The 12,893-nt window shown below is 44.2% G+C and overlaps 1 protein-coding gene across 1 annotated transcript; it reads right to left on the bottom strand.

The window, feature by feature from the left end:
- Nucleotides 1-4,666: 4,666 nt before the first annotated feature.
- On the bottom strand, nt 4,667-12,150 carry LOC115359741 (Krueppel-like factor 15). Its single transcript, XM_030052356.1, has 3 exons — nt 12,018-12,150; nt 9,934-11,131; nt 4,667-7,437 (listed from the first exon to the last, which is right to left on the bottom strand). The coding sequence occupies exons 2-3, from the start codon at nt 11,061-11,063 to the stop codon at nt 7,269-7,271; spliced, it is 1,299 nt and encodes a 432-aa protein (XP_029908216.1). The 5' UTR covers nt 11,064-11,131; nt 12,018-12,150; the 3' UTR covers nt 4,667-7,268.
- Between the last annotated feature and the right edge of the window lie 743 nt (nt 12,151-12,893).

Raw genomic sequence — 12,893 nt, 5'->3', positions numbered from 1 at the left:
GGTTATTATTTGGCAAAACGTCTGCTCCACCCTCTTTTTTTTTTTTTTTTTGACTCATCATCAGTGTGACTGCTCTCAAAGCTGCACGAGGCCACACAGATCACATCATCCCCACAAACTAATAAACTGTAAATTAATTTTTTTCATCTTTACTCAAATAAAATTCTGGTGTGGTGTTTGATGTTGAATCGTCTTTGCCCATAAGAAATCTTAAAGAGTGAAATATAAAAGTGCATCCCAAACAGAGGTGAGCCACTGATCTGTCCAAAGAAAGCTGGACTCACTAATAGTCCTTTAACACTGACCTAAAATGCACCACGACCAGTGCCGACGTTTTGCATCCACTGAGAGCAGAGCTTTTGTGAGACCTCTACAGAACAGGAAACTCACAGCACAGTCAAATACATCTGGAGACGGTCCATTCCAAAACAAGTTTTATTTAGCGTTTACTATGACAGCCTGTGTTTGTTTAACTCCACTGATGCAACAGGCTGCTGCTTTCACTGACCTGTCATGGGTGTCGGACCTTAGAAACTCTCTGATATCATGTGGTTCACTCAGGAGAAGCCAATGCTCTCATGAACAAACAACCTTGAATTTTCCACTACAGGATATACCGAGGAAGAGTTGACAACTTAAACACCGTGTTGTCTACATTTTTATCAATGATCCTCTGATTTCCACTTTTCCGTGAACACAGCATAAGAGTTTTTCTCTGAATTTCTTTTCCTCACTCTCATAATCAAAGTGTAACTAAACCCCAAACCCAAATCTCCGTGAAGCCTGACTTCTACAAAAGGAGGGTGCCAGGTGTTTGGTGGCAGGCGATGTCATCACCTGTCATTGTCTGTGGGTGAAGATGTCACCTGTCACCACAGACCTGGCAACCTACTTCTCACCATGAGAGGTCAGGCTTCATAGAGACTTGGGTTTAGGGTTTAGTTACTCTTTAACAAAGTGAAAAACATTATTTTAAGTAACAGTCACTTGCATTTTGAATGTATTTGGCAGAAGCATGAGCAAGTAACACGTTTTTTTTTGTTTGTTTTGTTTTATAAATCAGGGTTTAGGGATAAACTGATGGAGCTGAGAAAGAGAAGGTGTGAAAACTATGCCGTGCCGTGTCGATGAAAGGGCACACCAGTGTTTTCAGATTTACCTGGCTCAGCGCAGACAAGGCCCGGGGCTTGAGTTCGGCGTAAACGGATTAAATCGGCATTTTAGTCTCTGGCTCTGAAACAGTAACGGTTGATTACCGCCTTTGGCTCCGACTGGCAGGGGTGAACACCGCTACTGTGTGACCTGCATAGGCACGAGGATCCAGGAAGCGCTCTACATTTAGGTAGAAAATCCTAACCTCAGTTACTTTAACCTGTGTCATATGACAAAGCACCAATAAATCACCATATTTTGAATTGGATTATAAAGCACAGTGATAATGAAAGACCACCAGATCAAAACACTGGAGGAAACTTGGAGGTGGAATACGTGTACAGGGCTTCTTGACATCCCCTCCCACATTTGCTGGGTTTTGAAATCAGCAAAATTCAAACAGTTACCACTTGCTGCCATTTTGACCTAAAGTTGGGTGGTGCAGCTTTAATGAATGGTGTGCGGTGGCAGGGACTTCACATATATTGTGGTCTAAGCATCCTCAGTAAAAGTGTCTGGTGGATTTGTTGACTTGGAAACACATAAAAAACACAAGTGCTTGAGTCCCATCACATCTTTAAACAGTTAAAGTTGTGACTGCGAACTGAAAGCTACAATAGATTCATGGACAAAATCAGCATTTCTTTTATAAGTCCTGAAATATGCAGAGAATATATCAGAGAATAGCCTGATGTATAATCAAATACAGTTACTTACATAACCTCGTGCAAAATTAAGCCACAAACACTGTAGAGGCCCAGTTGGCTGTTTACTTTTTGGCAGCCAATCAGTCCTCACTATTAGTCCAAATGGGTCTCTGATTTCCAGCCAAAAATCATTAGGGGTACTTAGTCCCTCGAGAATAATGTAATGCAGTTAGAGAGGATCGAGTGATTTTTTTTTTTTTTTTTTTTGCAGAGTAGTGGTGGTGGATTGAGTTACCCGCTGAGTGAGTCTTCCCAGTGGAGTGAGACACCGATGGATTTCTGTTACAGCTTTACTGTGTGATAATTATTGTATATTTGCAGGACATACTACATTTTCATATACAGCTTGTTTAATTTGAAGCTGTTTACCGGCTGCAGACTTAAAATTATAACCAGTCAAAATCGAATGTCTCTAATTGAATCCATCTTCAACTTTAGTGGGCTTTTTTTTTTTTTTCACTCCTCTTAAGTCTAAATTCTTGCCTGTCCCTATCTTCTTATGACTCGCTAATCTAACTATCTCTGGGTCGTGTTGTCAACGCAGTCTCTTTGTACAACTCTTGTCTTTGATTCACTCCATCTTTGACCTCTTTTCAACTCCACACTCAGACAAAAAAGCCGTTGATGTGAGCAATGATTTGTGTCATCCAGTGGTCTAATATGAATTCAGTTTAGTTTCCAGCAAGGTCAGAAATAAAGTATAATTGCTGGACATGCTCTCATAATATTTGGGAGGGAAAAAAATTAAATAAAAGACAAAAGCAAGCAAGAGAGAAAGAAAGAAGAAAGAAGGCTGTATGCAGTGAGAGTATGTTCAATTGTCACGAACATGTGGTCAAAATGCATCAGTAACATCACTTGTAATATGATCACATTCTTCTGATGAGACAAAATTGCAGGAAATGAGGAAATGAGGCTAATGTTCAACCCACCTCTTAATTTATAGTGCAGTACTAACCTAAATCTGCTCGGCATGATTTAGGCGAGTAAAAAATGCTGATGTTTTTCTGAGAATATGCATATTCCAGTTCAGATTCCAGAGTACTGCTTTCAAATGAGACACGTTCAAATGTAGAATTTCAGGCAAACATTTCATTTATCTAAAAAAAAAAAAAAAAGTCTTCAAACATTTTCAAAGGACTCATTTTAAGTTAGACATGTTTGAAACTTCCCTCTCTGGTCTTCAGCTTCAGCAGGGAGTTGTTGTTACTCAGACTTACTCATTAGTGAAAACCTATCACTCTTTAAAAGGAGTGCTGTTCCTCTTTAAAGCCCTGTACAGCAGTCTGACCGACAGTAACCTCTGGCCACAATTGTTGTCAGCTACTCTTATTACATTACAGCCCGTGGCCACATTTCATTTCACAAAGCGTCCGCCTTCCTCTCTTCCTGTCCAGGTCCGGTTTCTCCCCGCAGGACTGCTTCAGCTGCGTGGCTCAAAGAAAGACAAAGAAATCCCGTGAACAGCTTTTCACCGACCCCGCCGCCTCAGACTGTTGACAATCAGACACAACAGAGCAGGAAGGAGGATGCAAACATTTTTGCTTTGAGACCAGCCCCGGTTTCCTCGGGGCGCTCCCACTGAGCCAAACACAACTGGAAAGCACCACGGCCAGAAATTCCAGCCTGATATGCTTCTAGATAGAGCAGCAATTTCCTCTCCTGCTTTCTTACCCTGCTTTCCTCAGCCGAGTGTTGCCGTACGCAGAGACACACCACAATACTGCAGCAGTCAGATCAGAGCCGGGGGAAGTGATTGCATGATTGAAACCTGCCAAACAACAGTTTTCTATGCAGGCAGAGACTCACTGAAAGAGCCTTGATGTAGTTATCCTGCCACCTACACACTGCTGTAATCCCAGCTATTGTTTGGTGCTGCAGGAAATGACATTTTTTTTTTTGTCATTTCTGTGGTGAAACAGACACTGGGTAAAATAGTAGAGAGACAGTGACTAGTGAAGGTGTAAGATCATGGTGGTAACTGTCAGCTCTACCAGCTTCTACGGCAGGGGAGCCAAGCATCGTTGAATAATAATCAGCTTTCCTGGAAAAACTAGCTAAATTTTGATTATTCATTTACATTCTGGCTGAAGCACAGGAGTTAAAAAGTACCTCCCTGGTTATGATCATTAAGATGATCAGCATTTACATATTGTGGCTGTTCCAGGATGTAGATTAGAAACCAGCTAATGAGGTCTTTGCCATCAGGGACTATAGATTGGACTGGATCGACCTGCCTGAGGAGCTCAGGCTGCTCAATCTGTATCATGCTTTCAATCAGTTTTGAAAACTTTTGCTCTCGCTAAAAATTACCACAGGGCTTTTACACATTTCCATTTCTAAACCGTTTTTCCAGGTTTTGCATAACCACCGTTTTCCAAACTTAATTTCATGACTGTTTCGGTCAGTATGCAGTGTAGTTAGTGTGCTAATTGTGGCTGGAAACACCGTCTCAACTAGGCCACATCACATCACTCTACAGCTGAACATGATTCTTCACAACAACATTACAATATGTGAGACTGCAGAAGGTGCTTGTTAATATTCTGGCTGACGCACCTGCCTGATTAGTCTTCACCAGATAATCACAATACATGAAACAGAAGAGGTGCTGAGCAGCAGAAAATGCAGATGCACTCGTGCATAAAACCTAATGTTTCTCATGCTTGTTTTGTGTAATTTTCCAAACTTTTCAAGAGCTTGCAGACTATCCTGAGAACCCAGTTATTACTGTGACGCACATTTTGTCGTCAAGACACTGTAGCTCCAACAGATGTCTCGGACAAGCATTCAACAAGGCAAATGAGTCAACATTTTTTTGCACTTTATTTTTGTAAATAGGAAAATAGCATTTCTGGTATTCAAAAAATACAGCCTGTATTCCAACAGATGTACAGGCAGGACCGAGATAGAGAGGGAAAGAGAAGGAAAGAGAGAGAAAGAGAGAGAGGGGGGGAAAGAGAGAGAGAAAGAGAGAGAGAGGATGATGATTAGGGAATACAGGTCTGGATGTAGGTCAGTAGAAGCAGCCTGGGGAGGCTCAGACACAAAGACAGCACTGGTTCAGACAGATAAACATGTCTGCCCGCCTGTCTGCTTTAAATGGGTTTCTACTCTACTATGCACGGTTGTTTTGTAAAAGAATGAAACCTAATGTATCCATAACACTACGAGACACATATCGTATATGATAATGATTGCTATGTGAACCAATGTGCATTGCTACACATGCAGAAGTGCTCTACTTTTGAGTTTGTCCAAAAGCACCAGTTTTGCTCACCATTAGGTAAGATTGCCAGTAGCCTACAGTGAGTAGTAATGAGTACAAGTATGTGCTGGTTCACCGAAGATGATCCAGTTATTTGAAGCTTTTTGCTGTCAGGTATATAGTCTATTCAAACCATGTCTGGTGAAGCACCGGTTAACAAGCACCAATGTTTTCAGATCAAAGAGGAAATGATAACAGTGACTGCACTAGCCACAGTGCAATTTAACCTCCTGTGGAAAAAAAACAAAAAAACAAAAAAAAACACACAAATGCTTTTTTGGCATTTTATGGTTCGAATACATTTCGTGGATTTGCCATAAAGCATAATGACTGCTTCCACTTTTCCACTAACACAAGTGCACTTGAGACCAGCAGACTCAGCTTAATGGGTTGTGAATGGGCAGAGTGGGACTTCAAATCCCAGACCATAATCAGTCAGTGGCATTCCACAGACTGATCACGCTACAATCAAACTCACATGACAGACCAAAACCTCTCCGAAACGTTACTAAATAGCTTAATGCACTGATTGAAAATCCTCTTTGATAAAAACATCCATTTAAAGGCTACAAGCTCTGTTACATGTTAACATTGTCCATTATATTCAGTACATATTATATCGAGTAGGCTAATAGTTGATTGAATAGAGATTAGCTGCCCTTCCAGGTGTTTAAATCGTTAGCTTTCCTTGCTGCCGTAACCAAACAGAAAAAAAAAGTGTTTTACAGTAATTCTGTTACTGTAAATAAGAAAAGAGCAGTGTTTCACATCACTTTGCACCGTCGACTCAACATATATACCAAATTGCTGCTCGGCCACATAAGTCGGCTGCACTATGATTTCAAAAAAACAGAGAACAAAGAGCTTATAAATTGTAGGTCACGCAACAAGGGTGTCGTTTTCATGCTCACACAGGGCCAGAACAAGGATTTCTGGTTTGGCAACCCCCAGTTCGGAATCACAGTTAAATAAGAGCAGTCACATGATATCAGTACAAAAGTAGGATCAAGTGCGGTTTTTCTGACACGGACAAAGGCATCAATCGAGATTAGGGGATACCGGGATTGAGGAAAGGCATACAGGTCAAGACGGGGCGGACTATGCTCGGGCAAACACAACAAAGGCCTGGGCTGGATGTACTGACAGTTATTCTCAACTGGCCAAATCATGAGCAAAGCCTCCTGGTTTTGCCTCGCTGAGCAAAGTCTGTGTTTTACTCCAAAACATCAAGTTCTAATGCATAGTGAACGTACACTCTCAAAAGTTCATGGAAGTGGAAAAACAACAAAATATAATTTCAACCCTATAGAGCTGGCCACTCAACTCAGCCATGTGAATCCCGAGCGCACCACAGCCCTTGTGATGTGGGAACACATGGCATGAATGTGACCCAAATGTGGGACGAACAAACACAAAGTAGCTTTATACTTTGACAGTCACAACAACCAACAGCGTTTGCGTAGAAAAAAACAAAAAAAAACAACGATAAGAAGCTTTATGCATATGGACCCTGAAGTTTGGCCTGGAGCGAGAGGGCAGATTGTGAAGTTAAACGTTATCATTAGTTCCTGCTACTAGTTAACATCCTGCTAAAAACAGCACCGAACTGTAACTTTGTTAAAGAGAGTGCTGTGAGGATTTAGTTAGCATTGCTATTAACAGGAACAGTAGTGCAAGCAATGTGTTGGAAGAGGGACTGAGACTGGTTTATCTTCGTTTGTGTGTCTGTGCATGTGTGTGTGTGTGTGTGTGTGTGTTTGCATGGATGTGTGTGTGCGTGCAAGAAGGCCAGAAATAATCCATTTTTAGCTGAGCAACTTTTTTTTTTTCCTGAGGTGGCTGTTTGCTCGTTGTAGCACTAAGACAAGCACACATCTGCTCAGAGTGAAGGTTTAGCAGACGAGACGGGAGAAGAGAGAGGAGAGGACAACAAGCAGCAGGAGAGGAAAGAAAGGTGGGAGGTTATGAGGGGGCAAACAGCAGCCGGCTCTCAAGATTCATCTGGAAGTTCTGCTCGTGAAGCACCAAAAGTCCTGAGGGACACCACCCAGACTCCCCCTGGGTGGGCTGGGCCGGGCCAGGCCGGGCTGGGCTGGTTGAGCGGGTCGGGTGCTGGGCGGGGCTCAGGTCGGGTCAGGGTGTCACACTGTGGGTCTGATGATCCTGCTGGGCCTGGAGCTGCGGTGGACTTTAGTGTGTTTGGATAAATGGTCGCTGCGGGCAAACTTCTTCTCGCACAGCGAACACTCATACGGCTTGATGCCGGAGTGCGAGCGCCGGTGACGAGACAGTTCATCAGATCGAGAGAACCTGGCAACACAAGAGCAGACGTTGTGAGGGTTTGGACTCGGCTAGAGAGGGAGCTCAAAGAATACGCAAAGTCTGTGGGAGATCGGCCAACTGGTCAGGTTACCCATTCAATACTGATAATACAGATACAAAGATAATCCATAAACCATCCATAGACCACCATTTGATGCTTGAAGCTGACACTTGAGCATACAATATGTTGAGGGCTAAGAAGCAACTAGGTTCATATCTAAAGAGTAAAAATGAGGACTTTTAGAATCTGTAAAGCTAAATACTGTGTAAACTTAAAGAAATAGTCCAACGTTTTGGGCAAATTACCCCTTTTCAGATGTACCCAGACTGAGACAAGATGCCGTTTTCGCCTCTGTACATCCGGTGGTGCGGTTCCTATGGGTAGCATTTCGTGTTAGCTTAGCATAAAGACTTGGAATCTATGGGAGCCATTAGCCTGGCTCCGTCAAAGTGAAAAAATAAACCTCACAGCAACCCCGACATTTACAGTGTGTCATGTGGATTTGAAATACATGTTTTGGGATTTGAAAAAAAAAAAAAAGAGAAATAGTCACTTTATGAGAAGTTTGATGGTGGAACTGAAACTGCTGAACACGTTTAGCTTTCTGTCTATTGCAGTGATCCGCAAACCGCTGAAGACAGGGGAAGATCCACCATAAATTAACTTCTCCTAAAACAACTCTCGTTTTTTTTTTTTTTTTTTTTTTTTTTTTTTTTTTTTTTCCATTTTAACAGAGCCAGGCTAACGACTCCCATAGACTTCAAGTCTTTATGCTAAGCTAACACAAAACACTACCCATAGGAACAAAACCACTGGACGCACAGAGGCGAAATTGGTATCAAACATCTTGTCTCGGTCTGGGTAGGTCTTGCCCAAAACATTAGAGTATTCCTTTAAATGATATGTGGCTCAGTCTGTCAATCTTGTGGAGGAGACTGGTAAATTTTAAACAAAACATGAAACAAAAATAACTTTTTTTTAACTACTTAATGCTACTTTTACCTATTTGGAAGTAAAGTAGGTGGGCAATGGGAGAATGTACAACTAAAAAAATAAAAAATAAAAAAGCACTTTGCAGCAGATGAATACAATGTTGTTCAGTTGAAGCAGCTCCAAGAACAAACCTGGCATATACAGGCGGACAAAACAAACAAACAACAACAAACATACAGTAACAACCTTTCAGCACTGAAATGTCAGTCCTTTACTTTGCATAATGCCGGGTGTCTACTATCCCCCGTCACTGATTATCATGCATAGAGAACCAAAGCCAACAATCTACTAAGGACACATGCTGGATTTTGGTGTCCATGTTCCAATCATGGAGTCTAATTTCCACGTTTTATCCCATGCACTACAATGCATGCATAGTGTGCATTAATACCAACCATTTTCTAAAGCATATCATACTTTTTTAGATTTTTTTTAAATGCATTATTCTACCTGCAACACTCTCATTAATTTCTATTTGATTGCCATACTAAAATCAACTCGCAGACATGAGATGGGTCAGCTATTACAGTGAGCATCCTGCCCTATTTCCTTTTTGTCTAAGCTACTTTATCAATGCACATGGTGATTTGAAAAGTCTGCTGGTCTGCAGATCTTCTGATACATTAATACGCAGGTGGGAAGCTCGTACATTAGTAAGGTCTAAGTCAGAAACAAACAATTACCAACACTGCAGCCACAGTAACTATTATAAGATTTTTAAAGAAATGCATGGGTAAAAATACTTCATTTTCACAGTGTGCATGATTATTATCTTTTGTTTTCCGAAACTGGTTTTCTGATACAACAACATGCAAATGGAATGCTGTTTTGCAGCTAAACGAGGAAGGAACTGCAGACTTTTTTTTTTTTAAATCAAAGTCCGCAATGACAGCTTTAATTAGCGCAGGATGTTCACTGTGATGAGCTGCCGATCTGAAGCACGGTGTAAGTCTCGGAGGGATGATAATGTGTGCTTAACAAAATGAAGGGAAACAGAGGGCTGCTTGCCTGACACTAACACTGAACAGTCAACTCGTTACACTCGTCAAACTTTTTAAAGTTAACACGTGAGTCACAGATCTGGAACCAGGCCAGAGGGCCGCCTCACAGCAAGGGGAAACATTTACTGTACACTTTTGAAAGTCGTTGCTCTGATGAAGGGTGATAGCCTAAAAGCATCAGCATGTGTTGGTTACCACGATGTTTAAATTTATTGTAATAAAGACCCAAAGAAGAAAGACCTGAGGTATCATTACCTTTTAAAGCTGCCTTTCTTTATTGATTAAAAGTACTGGATACTTTTGAAAACAGTTGTTGGTAAAGTATGCTGCAGTTTATTACCTACACTAAAAAACTGGAGATGTTCTTTTGTAGGCAAACCGACCAAAGGGACAGTCTCTTAGAAACTTTGCATAAATTTTGCCCATTTTCTTTCTTTTTTTTTTTTTTGTAAATCCCAGTAGTTTTACACATTTCATGATGGCACATACCTCCAGCCACAGTCAGGCCAGCTACATGTGTACGGTTTCTCTCCTGTGTGCCTGCGGAAATGAGCTTTCAGGTGGCTGCTCTTGGTGTACATCTTCTCACAGCCCGGGTGGGAACACTTATGGACCCTTAGAATCTCTGTAGGGGGTGCTCTGGACAACCGCGGAGCCACTGCCTTCAACAGGCCGCCACCCTGGCCCCCGACCCCTGCCACACCGGTAATCTCCAGAGTCCTCATTGTGATGGGCAGGGGGGCGATCTTCACATACTTCTGGTCAGCTGACCCGGGTTCTCCACCACTCAGTGGCACCAGAGTGGCGGAGGCGGAGGGCATCTGAGGGGCCAACAGGGTGAAATTTTGCCCTGCAGCACCATGGACCCCCACAACCAGGTGGGCCAGCTGGATGCTGCTAGCACCCCCGGAGGGAGAGCCTGCCTGGGTTTGAGGCTGGGCCAGAGGTAGGGGCTGCAGCTGGAGAACCAGCGGAGCACCCAGGAGCACGGGTGGGACTGAAGCAGATGGTGAATGGGACATTTGGGCAGAAATGGGATGGTCGGCTGGACCGGGGCTGTGCTGCTGGTTCTCAGGGGCATTCGGACTCGGCGAGCACAGAGAGGCACCGGTGCCCGGGTCGCTTTGAGTCCCTTGAAATGAAGGCGGGGGTTCAGTGGAGGATGGGGACTCAGTGGAGCTGCATTGGGAAGGGGAGGCCTGCTCTTTATTGTCCAGCAGCCCCTCTCTGACCACTTCCATCTTCTCCCTCAGGAACTCCTCAATGTCCTCCAGCGTCGGGGAGAACGGAGACGGCAGGCGGAGGGGGAAATCCGGCAGCCTGGGGTCCTGGGTCACAGCTTGGCTTTCCCCCTCTCCCCCTGCTCCTAGGAAAATATGCAGACGGCCCCCTTCGTCTTCACCATCACCATCCTCCTCCTCATCCTCCTCCTCCTCTTCCTCTCCAGGACTGGAGCTGAGCATTGCTGCCAGCTCACCAGCCTCGGGGCTGCAACAGGAGGCCGAACTGCCCCCCTCACTGCCTGCTCCCTCTGCCAGCCCCAGGGAGAACAGGCTGCTGCCGCTGTCCCTGAACAGGTCATTCTCCAAACTAAGCGCTCTGCTGCTGACAGACACCATCGATCCAGGCTAGACACAGCGGGACAGGATGCCAGCGAAACAGTGACAAACGCAGGAATCCAACAAACCTGCAGAGGAAATGTTGAGATAAGTCACTTTTACCAGTTAGGAATTCTTCACCAATTAGGAAGTAAAACAGTGTCGCGAAAAAAAAAAAAAACAGCTTAGGATTCCCAAATATTTTCACGTCCAAGACATCGAAAGAGATACACTTCAGAGACTCAGCATCTACTTGATCCGATTTTGCCCTAAGAAATCTCATCTAAGAGGAATTTGCTGTCAAATATGACTTACATAACATTCTGCACTGTAAGTGGGCGGTGGCAATGTAAACAATGAAGCCTAACAGTCATCCTTAGACATTCTGAGCTAATGCAAATTTTCTAGTACGTGAAATAAAAAGTTAAATCAGACTATTCTTCATTTTGCATGAGGGACCCCTGTAGGCATATCAAGGGGCCCCTTGCCGGTCCTCACACCTCGCTTTGGGAACCAGACTCCTGGGGGGATGCTGCGAAGGTAGAAATAAGGAAATAAAATTTGCAAATACAAAGGGGTCTTTCCTTGGTGGCATCATTGCGCTGCCTGACCATCGCGCACATGTTGCAGCAGGGCCTGATACTTTACACCGTGCACGAACAAGGCGTTTGGTAAACACGGCCCACACCGACGCGCCCATAAGGAACATATGGCGAGGAAAACTAGCCCCCCTGCGCAAACTTGTGTCATGCGAAAGCAAAAGGGGGAAACCCCCCACCACCTCCCCCCAAACACTGCGACTATATTTGAGGAGGAGGGGCGCAACACAACATGGCAATCCACCTGAATACATCTGGAGCCTGTACGGGAATCCACGAGTCTCAAGTTCGGCTGGGTCAAAATTTTTCTATTTACGCCGCTCCGTCTCTCCGGCGATAGCGAGGAGGCGAATCCCAGCGCATCCGGCAAACCTACCGTGTGTTCTTCGCGGCGGAGTCGGAGCGGAGAGGCTGCGCCGTCGACTGGGCTTTTATTTTTGCGTCTTTTCCTCCGTCGTGTTATTGTGGTTGCAGACTCAGATCCCGTCCTTGCCACGGGTCCATGTTGGCATTCCTTCTCCCACAGTCACGTGACCGCATCGCTGCACATCTCGGAGGCACGGGTCCCGTTCCGCCGCCGCGATTGGCCCGGCGCGCGGAGGCTCGCCCTAAAAGGAAGGCTCCGATTGGCCGCCGCTCGATAAATTCTGCTTTGCCATGTGTTGATGGAGGGATCGCTATACCGTCGGCGCACAGGATACAATGTAACCTATTGATGTTACATACATGCGGGTGGAGACAATAAAGGAAACACGGAACAATGTATGATTTAAAAAAAAAAAAAAAAAAGTAGCAAATACGCAACATGGCCACTCTGCGCGCTCAGCAGCTGCACTCCTCTTCCTGCTGTCACCCTGAGCCCTGAAATAATGTGTAACCGGCCTTTTCCTCCAAGAGGGAAAAGCCTCCAGTGCTCCAAGAAATGAATGAAGTGGAAATCAACGCCCCATAAAGCTTCACTGATGTTTAGATTCGGTGACTGGGCCGTGATAGAGATTGAATTCATCCAGCTGCTCATGAAACTGCTCTTAATTTCGTTTAACAGTGTGTGTGTGTACGCAGGTGTTTTCATCTTGATGATAGGAACATCATGACAGAGGAGTGTTTACACCCTAGGGCTTCATATTTGTAGGCTCGCTTTGGCTCCCTCCAAACGTAAACCCATCTGGATGAGGGAAAAACTGAAAGATGCCTCATAAAAACCATTTTTCCATGACGTAAGGCTGCGGGGTTCATTCTCCTTACACTGGAT

Source organism: Myripristis murdjan, chromosome 5 (genome assembly GCF_902150065.1).
Source record: "Myripristis murdjan chromosome 5, fMyrMur1.1, whole genome shotgun sequence".
Lineage (NCBI taxonomy): Eukaryota > Metazoa > Chordata > Actinopteri > Holocentriformes > Holocentridae > Myripristis > Myripristis murdjan.
The sequence above is the reverse complement of the archived record's forward strand: the minus strand, read 5'-3'. Positions and strand labels throughout refer to the sequence as shown.

What these genes read in the sequence shown, in the direction of transcription:
- LOC115359741 (XM_030052356.1), bottom strand. Translation starts at nt 11,063, where the DNA reads ATGGTGTCTGTCAGCAGCAGAGCGCTTAGTTTGGAGAATGACCTGTTC. An exon ending in TGGCCTGACTGTGGCTGGAG is followed by an intron (nt 7,438 to 9,933) that starts GTATGTGCCATC and finishes TTGTGTTGCCAG; the next exon opens with GTTCTCTCGATCTGATGAAC.